The sequence below is a fragment of the Nomascus leucogenys genome, chromosome 25, assembly GCF_006542625.1.
Source record: "Nomascus leucogenys isolate Asia chromosome 25, Asia_NLE_v1, whole genome shotgun sequence".
In the NCBI taxonomy this organism is placed as follows: Eukaryota; Metazoa; Chordata; class Mammalia; order Primates; family Hylobatidae; genus Nomascus; species Nomascus leucogenys.
In genome coordinates, this window is record NC_044405.1 from 21,588,447 (window position 1) to 21,605,598 (window position 17,152).

Genomic DNA, 17,152 nt, shown 5'->3' on the forward strand with positions numbered 1-17,152 from the left:
TTCATTCCAGTGAGAAGCCTGTTTAGCATTGTCAAGAGGGGTAACAAGCAACTAAATGTTCTGATCCTTTATTTTATTTTATTTATTTTATTTTTGAGACGGAGTCTTTGTCACCCAGGCTGTAGTGCAGTGGCATGACCTCAGCTCACTGCAACCTCTGCCTCCCAGGTTCGAACAATTCTCCTGTCTCAGCCTCCCGAGTAGCTGGGATTACAGGCCCCTGCCGCCACACCTGGTTAATTTTTTGTAGTTTAGTAGAGACGGGGTTCCACCGTGTTGCCCAGGCTGGTCTTGAACTCCTGAGCTCAGGCAATCCCCCTGCCTCGGCCTCCCAAAGTGCTGGGGTGCTAGAGTGAACCACTGCGCCCAGCCCTGATCCTTTATTTTAAATTCACACAGGTACCCAGTCTAGCTCAGTGTTGCAGGGCATGTCAGCTACTCTCTACTATTTTTGCAAAACAGAAATAAAAATGTGAATCATCTTCACAGAAATTCTAAAACTTTGAAACCATTTTTCCAAAGTGACTATATGAATGTAAAATCGCACAAAGGATGGTTAACATTATTATAATGATATTCCATGACGAGAGCTCCAGTTTATTTGAGATGGTGATCTCTCTCTAGTTCCTGTGTTTATATATAGGATTAGAAAAGCTTATGGCCTCATTCTTTAAAAATTCTCAAACCAGTTTCTCTTTTCTTCACCACAGCACAACCTCCAAGAGGGAAAACATTTCTCCGGATTATCCACTCACCCTTCTAGAAGGTCTAACGACCATTAGTCATTTTTGTCTTTTGGAACAAGCCAATCAAAACAAAAAGGTAAATTTTTTTTCCTGAGTTCAAGGCAATTTTCATGTATTATTTTGTCTTTGGGCTATGACTGTTTCAAATAAGTAACGTATGTATGTAATATCTGTAACTAATATGCGTATGGAGGTGATGCAAATGTGTATGCAAACATTACATAAGTCATGTACACACGTATGCAAATGCATGTGTGTTAGCAATGCAAGTGCCTACGCAAATGCGTATGCAAATGCATGTTTATAATTAACGCAAATGCATGTGTATAAGTATGTATGTCAGCCATGCAAACATAGTTTTCTTCCTGCTGGCACTCCCTGTGCCAGCCCTTTGCCCATTGTTCCATCAGTAGCCTATGAGATAACGTATAAAGCCACTTGTTTAATTTTAGGCTTCTAGTCATTTTTTTCCACGTATTTTTTACTTGCTGTCATGGTGTTCATGAAATCTGAGTAGGCAGACATTTTAGCTGTTGGTTATTCTACACTGTCTGGGATTAAGTCTTAGAATACATCTAACACTTTGGTTGAATGGTTGAAAAGTTTGTAATTTGGAACATCAGACTCACAGCTGTCTCTGTGAAAGAGAACCATGGGTTGAAATGCACAGAGAAGCTTATTGCTCCCAGACCACCACATGTATGAGTTGCTTAGAAGAGAGTCCAACAGCCCAGACCTAATCCCGCCAGCACTGCTGCCCTCGTGGGAAGAAAAACCATTCCATAGACACAGCCGGCCTCATGTATTCATTTTAATTTTTAGACCATGGCCTCAGGTGATCCTGCCAACTTGAGGAATGCCAGAAATGCCATTTTGGAAGAGCTGCCTCGAACTGTTAACACCATGGCCCTTCTCTGGAATGTTCTCAGAAAGGAGGAGACTCAAAAGAGACCTGTCGACCTCCTAGGGGCCACGAAGGGATCCTCTTCCGTTTACTTTAAAACCACCAAAGTAAGAGGACGTCTCTGTAGTTCTGTCATTTACTTGGTCTTGTATTGTTCCACCCACAATAAATATGTATAGGAAAGTGTGCATGATAAACAGATGTGCTCAATGAAACCCAAGTCAGAAGTCAGAAGTGGAAATCTCTAGTTCGTTTGTTATCAGTAAGTTTCCTATACCTGAAATGGAGGAGTCTGAGTGGTTTCAGCCTGTTTTCTTCTTATTTTGCATTCACCTTATTTTGTAGTTAAAAATAAAGTCTTGGCCGGGCACGGTGGCTCACACCTGTAATCCCAGCACTTTGGGAGGCCAAGGCAGATGGATCTCCTGAGGTCAGGAGTTCAAGAACAGCCTGGCCAACATGGTGAAATCCCATCTCTACTAAAAATACAAAAATTAGCCAGGTGTGGTAGCACGTGTCTGTAATCCCAGCTACTCAGGAGGCCGAGGCAGCAAAATCTCTGGAACCCGGGAGGTGGAGGTTGCAGTGAGCCAAGATCGCACCACTGCACCCCAGCCTGGGTGACAGAGCAAAACCCCATCTCAAAAAAAAATTAAAAAAATAAAAATAAAGTCTCTAGAGCTAGGCGTGGTGGCTCATGCTTGTAATCCCAGCACTTTGGGAGGCCAAGATGGGTGAATTGCTTGAGCTCAGGAGTTCAAGACCAGCCTGGCCAACATGGCAAAACCCCGTCTCTACAAAAAATGCAAAAATTAGCTGGGTATGGTGGTAGGCACCTGTAGTCCCAGCTACTCAGGAGGCCGAGGCAAGAGGATTGCTTGAGCCCGGGAGGTGGAGGTTGAAGTGAGCCGAGATCACGCCAGTGCACTCAAGTCTGGGCAACAGAGTGAGACCCTGTCTCAAAAAAAATAGTCTGTAGTGGTTCAAGGCGGGGATACCTAGATCCTCACCTCTAAATGATTTAGAGACCCAAGTCTTGAGTCTCTAAAGCATTTCTGCTAGACAACTCATCTCTGTTCTGCTTTTAGTGGTGCCTGTCAAATATGGCCCCATCAGAGTGGAATGTCAGGATGCCTTTGAGTTCTTAAACCAAAAACGCACAACCGTGAATATTTATATATAGTTTAGTCTTCTTCGGTTTTCAGTGTCTGCCTCAGAAGGCTGTAGGCACAGGACTCGGTCGCTCACCATCTGTGTTACTGTGTGTGGCATCTCAGAATTATCTGCCACATCTGACATCAGTTGAGAGCCCCCAGGTGCCAGCTGTGGCCTCAGGGATGATCCTTGCCATCCTGCATTTAGGTACCACAGTGCACTGTTGGCCTCTGGACATTGCCTCCAGACATTCTGTCGGTTCCACGGGTGCCAAGGGAATTCCGTATTTCAAGCTCCTACAAGAACCTGCTCTTAAAAAGATTCAGAAAACCTTTTTTCTCACTCAGAAAAAAAGATTTTCTAAACCTTTTTTAGGGGAGCTTCCTGTAGTACTCAGCCTCTCTGAGCTGTTAAACCAGACTGTGGCTAGCATCCTATCCTCATGGGTTGATGGAAAGAGTAATTACGATAAAGGCCGATGCTCATCAGGCACTTAACTCCTAGCCCTCCCTGAGGAACCCAGGGCTGAGGAGCGGGACCCCACATTAGTCCCTCTAGAGCAGAAACCATGGTGGAAAGGAGGGGACAGCTCCATGCTGGCTCAGTTGTATCTAATGTGAAATAAACATGGGCGGTTGACACAGGAAGTGCTGGGTAAATCCGTCTCTTCGACAGATGTTTTGTGCCTGCCGCCACGCACCAGGCTCTCTTGCTTTACCGGTGGACAAGAGAGATGAAGTCCCTGCCCCTGTGGCAGAGGCAGATATTAACTGGCAGTGTAATAATGATGTGAGCAGGGCTTCAGAGAAACACAGGGTTTCCTGAGAGTGTGTGAACAGGAGGCCTGGCCTGATCTGGGGTTCCTGAGGCAGCGCGGCTTAGCTGAGGCCCCAGGTGGAGAGGATTTCACTAGGGTGGGCATTTCAGGCTGGGAGACCAGTAGGATTTACAGAGTGAGGAACGTGGCAGGAACACAGAGAAATTCATAAGTAGCAAAACAGAGGGTGCTGAGTGACAGCAGGACCATGTTACAGGTTTAAATTGATTACCTGATAAAATTAGTTAAATGGTGCTTATTTCTGGAAATTGAGCAACAACTTTCCTAATGACTATAAGCCTGTCCGCAGCAGATGGAGTCAAGCTGAGGCTGTGGGATTTCCAGATGGAAGCAGTGCTGCAAAGCCTTGCCAGGCTTCCTGTAGGACCCCCGCTGTGCCCACAGCAGCAAGGGTGATATTCATCGTCTCCCAAGATGCTCCTGGCCAGTCGAGCTGGCCATCCGTCTCTCCACCTTGGCCTCTCACTGCCCCCTCCCCCCGGCATGACACGCCAGCATCACACATCCAACTCCTTCCAGAAAGGGTTTGATTCCTCCCTTTGCTGGGGTCCACCCATCAGGGAAGCGCCTCAGCACAGCATTGGGCACAAACATGACAGGGTCCTTGCTCTCGGTATGGACAGCAGTGGTGGTTCAATGTATGTGATGCCATAGCCCCAGTATTACTCTGCAGTAACTTTTTTTTTCCTATTTTCTAGACCATAAGACAAAAAATTTTAGACTTCTTAAACCCCTTAACGGCCCATCTTGGGGTTCAGTTGACAGCGGCTGTTGCGGCAGTGTGGAGCAGAAAGAAATCCCAGCGTCACAGTAAGATGAAGGTAAAGTTTAAAAAGTTAGAGGAGTGGTTCAACTTACAGTGACAAAGAAATACCACAGAATCATGTGGAATCAAAGGTGACATTGGAAGCCAGCATGGGAAACTATTGAGTTGAGTTAATCATTTTATTTTATTTTATTTATTTATCTATTTGAGATGGAGTCTCTCTCTTTTCACCCAGGCTGGAGTGCAGTGGTGCAATCTTGGCTCACTGCACCCTCCACCTCCTGGGTTCAAGTCATTCTCCTGCCTCAGCCTCCCATGTAACTGGAATTATAGGCACCCGCCACCACACCGTTAATTTTTGTATTTTTTAGTAGAGACAGGGTTTCACCATGTTGGCCAGGCTGGTCTTGAACTCCTGACCTCAGGTGACCCACCCACCTTGGCCTCCCAAAGTGCTGGGATTACAGGCGTGAGCCACCATGCCTGGCCGATTTCATCATTTGAAATGCGTGAGATAATATAGCTGTGTCTCCGTACAAGTAAAATGTGTATTGGGCAGGTAGGGAAGAGCCCACCTGACTTCTGTTTTCTAATTTTTCTGTAACGAGTATATAGTACTTGTGTTTAATCTTTTTAAATCTAAAATACATATAAGAGTATATATAGCATGAACATTTTTAAAGAATAAAAAAGGCACAGTATCTCACACCTATAATCTCAACACTTTGGGAGGCCAAGACGGGCAGGTCGCTTGAGCCTAGGAGTTTGAGACCAGCCTGGGCAATATGGCAAAAAATTAGCCGGGCATGGTGGTATGCACCTATAGTCCCAGCTACTCAAGAGGCTAAGGTGGGAGGATCACTTGAGCCTGGGAGGTGGAGGGTGCAGTGAGCCATGATTGCGCCACTGCATTCCAGCCTGGGCGACAAAGCAAGTCCCTATCTAAAAAAAAAAACTTTAAACTACCTGAGAACATACTACTACCCATTTGGCTTAAGAAATGGTTACTTATCCTAGCACTGTGGGCCTTTCTTTATTTGTAATACCATCTTACTGCTTTTTTAATGTGTAGAAATCACACTTGTTAGCTGGGCATGGTGGTACGCGCCTGTAGTCCTAGTTATTTGGGAGGTTGAGATGAAAGGATCACTTGAAGCCAGGAATTTGAAGCTGCAGTGAGCTATGATTGTGCCACTGCACTCTAGCCTAGACAACAGAGTTGACACCTCATGTAAAAAAAAAAAAAAAAAAAAAAAAAAAGGAAATTACATTTGTCCATGATAATAAAGAAAATTGAAATCACCAATCATATTTCTATGCCCAAAGATAATTTCTTTTTTTTTTTTTCTGTTGAGACAGAGTCTCACCCTGTCGCCCAGGCTAGAGTGCAGTGGCGCAATCTCAGCTCACTGCAACCTCTGCCTCCTGAGTTCAAGCAATTCTCTTTCCTCAGCCTCCTGAGTAGCTGGGATTACAGGCGCATGCCACCACACTCAGCTAGTTTTTGTATTTTTAGTAGAGACAGTTTCACCATGTTGGCCAGGCTGGTCTCAAACTCCTGACCTCGTGATCCGCCTGCCTCGGGCTCCCAAGGTGCTGGAATTATAAGCGTGAGCCCAAAGATAATTTCAGTTTGTATTTTACCCATTCTTTATCCACTTGACTGGTCCATCATGAAGTCCTGCAGGGGTTGGCTTACCTTTTTCCACCTCAATCCTCTTCCTTTGTTCCCTCCCACCCCCTCTCCGTTCCCTGCTCAGGGTCTGCTGCTGTACCTCCTGGACACTCCCCCAGTGCTCAGCCTCTGTGGCTGACATGGGCACCTGTTCTCTGGGAAAGAGTCAGTGGTCGGTGTCCGAGGCCACCCTCCTGAGCGCCTGTGGTCTCCTTCCCTGGTGAGGAACCTAGCGCTAGTTGTTTTTCTTCCACATGCCCATGACCAGGGTGTGCAGACTTCTGTCATCAAAAATATGCCTCCTATACCGGCACTTTGCTTCCAAGGCCAGCAAATGGGAGCCTGATTTATCTGTTTTTTCTTCCTGTCTTCATATTTTTTATTCCATCTCTTGTTTCCTTCAAATTTCGTATATTTGTTTCTAAAATGCTTTCTACTAAATTCAAACATACCACTATTAACAGCCCCATCATGGACTGTACCTTTTATTCCTAATTTGTATCAAATTATGATGTTCCCATGGGTGGAGTCCTTTACCGAGTTCAACAGGAACTGCTTATTTAAAAGAGATTAAAACAGGCCGGGCGCGGTGGCTCATGCCTGTAATCCCAGCACTTTGGGAGACCCAGGTGGGCAGATCACCTGAGGTCAGGAGTTCGAGACCAGCCTGGCCAACATGGCAAAACCCCGTCTCCATTAAAAATACAAAAATTAGCCGGGCATGGTGGTGGGCACCTGTAATCCCAGCTACTCAGGAGGCTGAGGCAGGAGAGTCGCTTAAACCTGGGAGGCGGAGGTTGCAGTGAGCCGAGATTGCACCACTGCACTCCAGCCTGGGTGACAGAGAGAGACTCTGTCTCAAAAAAAAAAAAAAAAAAAGATGAAAACAGATTGATTTCTCCAGGGACGACGACTATAGAATACTTTTTGTGCATCATCTTTATTTAAGCTTTCAAGGAGTTTTTTTTTCTTGACAGATTATCCCAGCGGTGAGTACATCCCAGCTAACCCTTGTCGACTTGGTGTGTGCACTCAGCACCCTGCAGACTGACACGTTGCTGCACCTGGTGAAGGAGGTGGTGAAGAGGCCACCCCAAGTCAAAGGGGGTAATGAGGTGAGGAGCCTTGGGGAGCCTCTCGGCTTCTGCAGATGAGTGGGTGGTATTCGTCATAACTCTGCTTCCTTATAAATAGTGTTTGGGAGGGAAAGATAGGTAACGAGAGCGAGTGGGAATGCTTGGGGTAGTGAAGTAGAGGTGCTGTTTGCTGTGCTTTGGGGGAGACCTGTGAAGATTTGGTGCTCCTTTTTTAAGATTGGAACCGCCTGAGGTCAGGGGCTCTCATCATTGTACCCTGCTGCTGAAGACACTGCCTGGTTACATGGGTTAGCGCCTTCTGGGCACCAAGTGGAATAAAATCTTTAGAAAGAGGAAATGGCACCTGCCTCAAGGAACTTGCAGCTGTAAAGATGTCAAAGATAGACAAAACCAGACGCTAGTGAAAGGTGGTAAAGACAGATGTGATTCAATAACCACTGCCGTAAGAGAAAGTGCTGGGTTCAGTTTAGATTTGTATGGAGATGACTGGGAAAGGATGAGGGAGGAGGGAGGGGGAAGGAGCAGGGGTTTATGGAGAGTTGGAGAAGTAGAAAATTACAAAAGAGCAGGTGGGGAGGCTGCTCAGTCCATAGATGTGATTAGGCCATCTGGGTTTGCTAACTGGGGCTTATCCAAATGAGGCTCGTACCCTCCCACAGAGGCTGGGAGATCGAGACTCTGTCTTTCTTGATGATTCTATTTCAAAGAGATGGCTCCCAGGTCCTTGAGAAACACATTCCTAGGTTGTGGGAGACACATACATATCTCAAAGGGACAGAGAAAGTATTTATCATTGTAAACTTAAAATGCTCTAAGAAAGGGAGGTCAGGGGTCTCTCTGCAGGTGTTGGCAGGAACAAACAGTAAATTATTTGGCAACCTTGAGCTTTCTCGGACAAGTGTTTGAAGAGGACTGGTGTCCCCATTCTAGGGATCCATGCTAGTGTTGTTTGGAGCTGTGGGGGATGGACAGAATCATTTGACAAGCAGAGGGCTCAGAGGAGCCTAGCTAGAATCAGCTCAAGGAGAGAGTCTTTGTCAAGGGCAAATTAAAATTTGCGTAACTTTTTTTTTTTTTTTTTGAGACAGAGTCTCACTCTGTCACCCAGGCTGGAGTGCAGTGGTGCAATCTCAGCTCACTGCAACCTCTACCTCCTGGGCTCAAGTGAATCTTGTGCCTCAGCCTCCCGGGTAGCTGGGAGTACAGGTGCATGCTATCACTCCTGGCTAACTTTTGGTTTTGTTTTGTTTTGTTTTGTCGAGATGAAGTCTCACTTTGTCGCCCAGGCTGGAGTGCAGTGGTGCAATCTCAGCCCACTGCAACCCCGCCTCCAGGGTTCAAGTGATTCTTGTGTCTCAGCTTCCTGAGTAGCTGGGATTACAGGTGCGCACCACCAAGCCCGGCTAATTTTTGTATTTTTTTTTTTAGTAGAGACGGGATTTTGCTATGTTGGCCAGACTGGTCTGGAACTCCACTTGCCTTGGCCTCCCGAAGTCCTGGGATTACAGGCGTGAGCCACTGTGCCCGGCCAAAATTTGCATAATTTTTTTTTTAAGTTTTTTTTTTAAGACAGGATCTCACTGTCACCTAGGCTGCAGTGCAGTGGCGAAATCACAGCTCACCATAGCCTCGGCCTCCCCAGGCTCAAGTGATCTTCCTAAGTAGCTGAGACCACACATGCACACCACCACGCCTGGCTAATTTTTGTATTTTTTGTAGTGACGGGGTTTGCCACATTGCCCAGGCTGGTCTGGAACTCCTAGGCTCAAGCAATCCTCCCGCCTCGGCCTCCCAAAGTGCTGGGATTACCGGCGAGAGCCACCATGCCTGGCCGCATAATTTTTTTATAAAAGTAGAAAATAAATGTCAGAGAACATAACTAATGATAGACACTCTGAGAAAGAGGAGATTTCATCTGGCTGCTGTGAAACAGAAACCTTCAGGATGATGTCATTGAACCGAGAAGTTCCTTGTAATTTTTCTGCTCAGTTTCCTTACAGCAGCCTGGAGGGCCCATGTTGTCTAGAGCGCTTCTTCAATTATGCACAGTGGATTTAAAACAGGGCAAGCTGTGTGCTTTAATATTTGCATTCCCTGCCGGGCACGGTGGCTCACACTTGTAATCCCAGCACTTTGGGAGGCCGAGGCGGGCGGATCACGAGGTCAGGAGATCAAGACCACGGTGAAACCCCGTCTCTACTAAAAATACAAAAAATTAGCCGGGCGTGGTGGCGGGCACCTGTAGTTCCAGCTACTCGGAGAGGCTGAGGCAGGAGAATGGCGTGAACCCGGGAGGCGGAGCTTGCAGTGAGCCGAGATTGCGCCACTGCACTCCAGCCTGGGCGACAGAGCGAGACTCCATCTCAAAAAAAAAAAAAAAAAAAAAAAAAAAAATTTGCGTTCCCTTAGTGTCTTCTGTTTTTGTTTTTACCAGAGCAGGCTTCATCATTGAAAGCAGCAGAGCTGTTTTGCTCTTAATTAACTAATTTAATAAAAACCAGGGATTTATTTCAATCTTGAAATAATTGCCTTCTGTCAAACAATTTAAAATCATACAGTTAGCAAAAATTTAAGAATAATCTAAATGAAAATTAGGGGGGCCGGGCATGGTGGCTCATGCCTTTAATCCTAGCACTTTAGTCCAGGAGTTCGAGACCAGCCTGGGCAATGCAAGGAGACACCATCTCTACAATAAATTTAAAAAATTATCTGGGTGTGGTAGTGCACACCTGTAGTCCCAGCTACTTGGGAGGCTGAGGCAGGAGGATCAGTTGAGCACAGGAGTTTGAGGCTGCAGTGAGCTATGATCGAGCCACTGCACTCCAACCTGGGTGACAGAGTGAGACTCTGTCCAAAAAAAAGAAAAGTCGTGCAATGGAAAAGGCGATTATTAAAAAACAGCTTTACTTGAACAGATGTTTGTGTACCGATGTTCATAGCAGCATTATTCACAACAGCCAAAAGGCAGAAGCAATCCATGTGTGTATCAGTGGGTGCGCGGATAACGAAGTGAGATCTGTGCGTGCAGTGCGTTAGTACTCAGCTTTAAGAGGAATGAAATTCCAGCACGTGCTACACAACATGGATGTCAGATCCTCAACATGGATGAACCTTGAAGACGTTAAGTTGAATGAAATAAGCCAGTCACAAGAGGACTAACATAGTTCTGTATCTGGAAAAAAAAAACAACTCAATTGTGTCCTCGCTCAACAACATAAAAATCAACACAAAAGACTTCTCTTACCCGAAATATGAGGGGAGTTCTCCCCACCACCAAGCAAGCAATTGATTCCACAGTGGACACCAGTTGGGTGTCCTCCAATTCAATTCCTACTCTATCTGCTTGGAGACAGTGTCAGATCCCACAGGGTGAGGGCTCAGTCCCCAAGAGCACCCTTCACTTCAGACACCAGTCACAAGTCTGGGCCTCTGGAACTTCTGACTGACTAGCTTCAAGATGGGATTCCCACGAACCCCCCTCTTTGGGTTCAATTAATTTGTCAGAGCAGCTCGCAGAACTCCAGAAACACGTTCACTGGTTTATTATAAAGGCTACTACTGAGGATACAGATGAAGGGATGCGTAGGGCGAGGTGTGGGGGAAGAGGTGCGGAGCTCCCGTGCCCTCCGTGGGCACAGAACCTTCATGTGCTCTGCTCTCTGGAAGCTCACCAAACTCAGTCCTCTTGGGCCTTTTATGGAAACTTCATTGGATGGGCATAACTAAAGCATGGACAACCGTGTTGAAATGTGATTGGACAAAAAGAGTGTGATCTAGTACTTAATACAGTGACTGGGGAAACCCAGCAGGGCCTGCCTGTTAGATTCTTCTTGGCCTGTCCGCACAGCACTCCTTCCTCCAGGGTGGGGGACAGGACCCTCTCCAGAATGAGGGTCTTACGAACCGTAGTCAGTTTAGATTCCTGCCTTGGGGCAGGTAAAAGGAGGGCAGGAGTTACGAACCAAGAACTGCAGACGGACAAACACGTAAAAAAATAGGTTGGTAGGTAGGTAGGTAGGTAGATAGATAGATAGATAGATAGATGATAGATAGATAGATAGATAGATAGTAGTTAGGTAGGTAGATAGATAGATAGATGTAGGTAGGTAGGTAGATAGGTAGATAGATATGATTTTAGAGTGTTAAAGGGTGGCTCACTCCTGTAATCCCAGCACTTTGGGAAGCCGAAGCAGGGGGATTGCTTGAGCCCAGAAGTTCAAGACCAGCCTGGGCAACAAAGTAAAACACTGACTCTAAAAATAAAATAAAATAAAAAACTGAAAAAAGAAATTAACCAGGCATGGTGGTATGCACCTGTAGCCTCGGCTACTTGGGAGGCTGAGGTGGGAGAATCACTTGAGCCAGGGAAGTTGAGGCTGCATTGAGCCAGGATCACGCCACTGCACTCCAGTACAGAGCAACACCCTGTCTCAAAACGAAAGACGTTTTTTTTTCACATTAGACGGGTAATGTGCCGACCATTGTAACAAGGTTTGAGGTTGGCACATCTCATGCATGCGCGTGAACACCCAGTCATCACACTCATGAACTGCAGATGAATCGGAAGACTTTTTTCTTCAGCCATTTTTTTCAGCCGCACATATGACACAGGGCAGCCACCTATAGAAATGTCCAGGCCCTGAGAGCCTGGCCATTGGGCGTTACCCAGCCAGTTATCCTTCAGCCCCTGGCCTCTTCGTTCGTTCCAGTGTTTATCGACAATGCTCTGTGTGCACTGAGTGGTGTCGTGGAGGCTAAATAGTGGAAAAAACAGTTCCTGCCCTCAGTCCTCCTATATTCTAGCTTGGCAGAGAAGAGAAGCCATCCTAAAAAATAACAACACAACACTGCGAGGCCAGGTTATGAGCCAGCTCAGTGCTTAAGGCTTCAAATGTAAAAGGACCCCAATGACTTCCACAGTATTTCTTGGGGATCTGGCCCAGGTCTCCCACTCTCCCAAGAATGTATGGTCATCCTGTTGCCTTTTTTTTTTTTTTTTTGAGATGGAGTCTTGCTCTGTCACCCAGGCTGGCGCGATCTCAACTCACTGCAAGCTCTGCCTTCTGGGTTCATGCCATTCTCCTGCTTCAACCTCCCGAGTAGCTGGGACTACAGGCACCCGCCACCACTCCCAGCTAATTTTTTATATTTTTAGTAGAGACAGAGTTTCACCGTGTTAGCGAGGATGGTCTCGATCTCCTGACCTCTTGATCCGCCCGCCTCGTCCTCCCAAAGTGCTGGGATTACAGGCGTGAGACACCGCGCCTGGTCTTCCTTTTTTGAGATGGAGTCTCGCTCTATTGCCCAAGCTAGAGTGCAATGGCATGATCTTGGTTCACTGCAACCTCTGCCTCCTGGGTACAAGCAACCCTCCTGCCTCTGCCTCCTGAGTAGCTGGGATTACAGGCTTGCGCCACCATACCCAGCCAATTTTTTTGTATTTTTAGTAGAGATGGGGTTTCACCATGTTGGCCAGGCTGGTGTTGAATGCCTGACCTCAAGTGATCCACCCACCTTGGCTTCCCAAACTTCCGGGATTACAAGCATGAGCCACCACGCCCAGCCTCCTTTCACTCTTGTCCATAAATGTTAGGAGTGGGAATGGCGCTCCACAGGGCCGTCTGTGCTGCTGCAGGCTTGGTCGCCGTAGAACCAAGGGGTTCTTCAAGGTCCTGAAGACAGCTCTACAGAGGCTATGACCGCCAGAGCGAGTGTCTTTAGGTTGTGTTCCTTCACGTTACTTGAATTTTTACAAATACCTGCCATTTCTAGTCTTTCCTGGGCCATAAAGGAACCAGATTTTATCTAGCTGACTGAGTTTTGGCAGTTCAAATAACAAAACTATATTTTGTGGTTAGTTGAGTTAATTAATAGCTGCAAATAGCTTTCTATAAGCAAGGAGGGGGGAAAACTACTTGTTTCCAAGTAGTTCCAGCCACAGGGTTTTTGGGGAAGCTGTCTGGGCTGGGTTTGAAGTCATCTTCTAAACTAAGAATTAGAATTTTGTGGCCGGGGTATGGTGGTTCTACTTGGAGGGGCTGAGGCACGAGGATCGCTTGAACCCGGGAGGCGGAGGTTGCAGTGAGCTGAGATTGCGCCAGTGTACTGCAGCCTGGGCAACAGAGCAAGACTCTTGTGTCAAAGAGAGAGAAAGAGAGAGAGAGAGAAAGAAACAGAGAAAAAAAAGAAAAGAAAGAAACAAAAGAAGAATTAGAATTTTTTCTTGCCTCTTGGTAATCATGTGCATTCACTGGAGTCAGCACTGGCCCTAGCTTTCTGTTTGGGCAAGTTCGGTTACAATGCTGATTTCCCCTAAATGCCTGTTGACGCCTGGAATGTAAAGTAGGTACACAGGGTGGGAGATCACTGTAGAAGTCTAAGGGGGCGCGAATGATTTGGGGACTCATAGGACACACTTGTTTTAATTGTACATGATGGGCACTATCATGTCTGTTGTTATATCTGAAAGATTCTTTAGTCAAAAACCTTCACTTTGTTAGGCTATAGATCTCTTTCATTTTGTGTCTGAATTCTTTTTAGCCTTATTTCCCACCAACTTGGAGTAATTGGTTTTACTTTCATTTTCAGAAATCGCCCCTAGTGGACATTCCTGTGTTGCAGTTTTGCTATGCTTTTCTCCAAAGGTAATACAGTCCCCCGTCCTCCAAAAACTTCCTTAAATACAGATGCTATTGCAGTGAGCCTGCATAATATCTCTGGTTTTATTTCTAGACTACTAGAGAGCCATAGTTCAGAAAATATCTTGAAGTTGTCATAATTTCTTCCTGAGGTATTGATCTATAGTTTTCTTTCTCCAGAGAGTTAACATCTTAAAATCCGTGCAGTGTATCTCGAACACTTTATATGAGCAAAGCTTTATGTGAGGCCTGTTAAACTTTAAAAGGCTCGGATTTGCATTAAATTGATACAGAAAAAGAAAAAAACCAAAGGTAGGGAAGTGTTAAAGACCTCTGAGAAAAAGGAGAAATGGGCCGGGCCCGGTGGCTCACGCCTGCAGTCCCAGCACTTTGGAAGTTGGAGGCAGGCGGATCACTTGAGGCCAGGAGTTTGAGAGCAGCCTGGTCAACATGGTGAAACCCCGTCTCTACTAAAAATACAAAAATTAGCCGGTCATGGTGGCATGCGCCTGTAATCCCAGCTACTCGGGAGGCTGAGGCAGGAGAATTGCATGAACCCAGGAGGCGGAGGTTGCAGTGAGCCAAGACCTCACCACTGCTCTCCAGCCTGGGTGACAGAGCAAGGCTCTGTCTCAAAAAAAAAAAAAGGCAAAATGATTCTTTCTGGTGGCGTTCTCAGTGTGCCTTCCCATGTTTTATGTGGAGAGGTTTCTGCTTTGATTTGCTAAGTTAATATATGTATTAGGTGTCTTAGCTAAGAGAGCATTAAAGGGGATTCCGCAGGTTTTTCCCCATGGATGAAAAAGAAGCTTTACTGGACCTCATTCAGATCTTACAATGGCCGCATCTCAGGTGCAGCTCTGTGTTGCAGAAAATGAGGGTGAGGTGGCTGGGTGCGGTGGCTCAACGCCTGTAATCCCAGCACTTTGGGAGGCTGAAGTGGGTGAGTCACTTGAGGCCAGGAGTTTGAGACCAGCCTGGCCAACATGGTGAAACCCCATATCTACTAAAACTACAAAAAAATTAGCCAAGGCTTAGTGGCAGCATGCCTGTAGTCCCAGCTACTCAGGAAGCTGAGGCAGGTGAATCACTTGAACCCAGGAGGCAGAGGTTGCAGTGAGCTGAGATCACACCACGGCACTCCAGCCTGGGGGACAGAATGAGACTATCTCAAAAAAAAAAAAAAAAAATTGGGGGTGGGGCGGGTATAGACCACTTCTGAGGGAAGCCTCAGTATCCCTACATTGCCATCAGGAGCCTCACTATAAATAACTCCAGCAAGCAGTCACAGGTTCCTTGGTTCACACAGTTAACATTACGTAGTTATTCCCACTCACCACATTCTGAAGTTGCAGGACGGTAAACTGAGGCTTCCTGGTAGATGACCAGGGTGGGGTTAAATTCAGACCACTTTCCTCGTGAGCATCATTGTTGTTCTTTCCTCCAGGAGTTAAAGATGAGCCGGTCACTTCCCTCCTATGACAGCTAATATATATTGTGTTGCTGGCGAATGTTGAGTATAGTGGCCTGAGGGATAGCTGAGCTTTCCCGGGAGCTGCAGGTTAGATTTGGTCATCCTCCTTTTGCAGAGGAGGAACCGCCTAGGTCACACAGTAGGTAGTAAGTTGGAGAACCAGGACTTGGACCTGGGACGCTCTGACTGCAGTCTGAGCTTTCACTTACTGGGCTGTGCCGCCTCACTTTGGAGCGGTGATCTCAGAATCCTCATCCTGAGAGCTATAGAGCGGGGTAGGCCAACTAGTTTCCTGGTGAGTGTCCTGGGACCTAATGCTTTGCAGCCTTCTGACAGGTGATGCTGTGTTACCAGCCACTTCAGGGAAGCAGACTATTAGCACTAGAAAGGCCTGAGAGATCAGCCGGGCACGGTGGCTCACCCTTGTAATCCCAGCACTTTGGGTGGCCGAGGCAAGTGAATTTACTTGAGGCCAGGAGTTCAAGACCAGCCTGGCCAACATGATGAAACCCTACTAATCTCTACTAAAAATACAAAAAATTAGCCCATTGTGTTGGCCTGCACCTATAATCCCAGTTTGGGAGGCTGAAGAATGAGAATCGCTTAAACCTGGGGGGCAAAGGTTGCAATGAGCTGAGATCATGCCACTGCACTCCAGCCTGGGCGACAGAGCAAGACTCTATCTTAAAAATAAATAAATTAATTAATTTAATTAAATAGAAGAAAGGCCGGGCGCAGTGGCTCACGCCTGTAATCCCAGCACTTTGGGAGGCTGAGGCAGGCGGATCACCTGAGGTCAGGAGTTCGAGATCAGCCTGGGCAACACAGTGAAACCCCATTGCTACTAAAAATACAAAATTAGCCAGGCATGGTGGCACATGCCTGTAATCCCGGCTATTTGGGAGGCTGAGGCAGGAGAATCGCTTGAACCTGGGAGGTGGAGGATGTGATGAGCCAAGATCGCGCCATTGCACTCCAGCCTGGGCAACAAAAGTAAATCTCCATCTCACCAAAAAAAAAAAAAAAAAAAAAAAGAAAGGCATGAGAGGTCAAGGTCGATCATATAGTTTAAGGCTTTTATTTTAGAGACAAGGAAACCAGGAGTATCTCACCTGCCAGCAGGAGGATTTCAGGTTCCCAAACTCCGAGTGTTTGCCAGAATACCAAAGTTTAGCTCATGTACATTGTACGTTTTTAAAAAGAAAAAGTTCAGTGAGGTATGCTGTTTACCCTTTGCTTTCCAACTGCCAGGATCTTAAATGTGCTTATAAATAAATGTTGTATTTTGACTTGTTCGTAGTTGAGTATTTTTCCTATCTTTTAAAAAAACAGGCTCCCAGTACCAGCCTTGCAAGAGAACTTTTCTTCACTGTTGGGAGTATTGAAAGAGTCTGTACAGTTGAATCTAGCCCCACCTGGGTATTTTCTGCTTCTCAGGTATCATGTCACCACATTGTCATTGTGTAATATTTTCTTTTGGCACATATTTTATTTCTGCAGCATTTTTAATCTGAAGCTGATTGTCTCCCAACAGCATGCTGAATGACTTTGTAACAAGAACTCCCAACTTGGAAAACAAGAAGGATCAAAAAGACCTGCAGGTTTGTATATGAAAGAGGTTCAGCCAAATGACATTACCCCAGCAGTGCTGTCCTCCTTCAGGGGATATCAGATAGCCGATAGACAAGAGACGTTGAACAGAATCTGAGGTTAGCTTTGCACTTGTTCTCAAGTCTTACTTCTGCCGTCATTGTCTCTAGAGAGTTCGGACAGTCCCGGGGCCCGGGTTTTCTGATGAAGGTTCTTGTGTAATGCTTGAGCAATTGATTGTGGAATTGACAGCTGCACCCCTCACCCTC

The 17,152-nt window shown here is 46.3% G+C and overlaps 1 protein-coding gene and 1 non-coding gene across 4 annotated transcripts in view; one reads left to right on the forward strand and one right to left on the reverse strand.

The window, feature by feature from the left end:
• Positions 1-17,152, forward strand: part of DOP1B (DOP1 leucine zipper like protein B) — a 131,648-nt gene that overhangs the window by 87,526 nt on the left and 26,970 nt on the right. For all 3 annotated transcript variants that reach the window (XR_004028584.1, XM_030806173.1, XM_030806174.1), the window contains exons 20-26: positions 711-822; positions 1,569-1,757; positions 4,342-4,464; positions 7,062-7,199; positions 13,770-13,825; positions 16,626-16,730; positions 16,828-16,894. Coding sequence is in view for 2 of the 3 variants with exons in the window: in XM_030806173.1 (XP_030662033.1) it covers positions 711-822; positions 1,569-1,757; positions 4,342-4,464; positions 7,062-7,199; positions 13,770-13,825; positions 16,626-16,730; positions 16,828-16,894 (790 nt within the window). In the remaining variant the exon portion in view is untranslated. The remainder of the gene's footprint in view (positions 1-710; positions 823-1,568; positions 1,758-4,341; positions 4,465-7,061; positions 7,200-13,769; positions 13,826-16,625; positions 16,731-16,827; positions 16,895-17,152) is intronic.
• On the reverse strand, positions 11,638-11,742 carry LOC115833198. The gene has a single exon (XR_004028643.1). It is a non-coding gene; the product is annotated as a small nucleolar RNA U13 (small nucleolar RNA).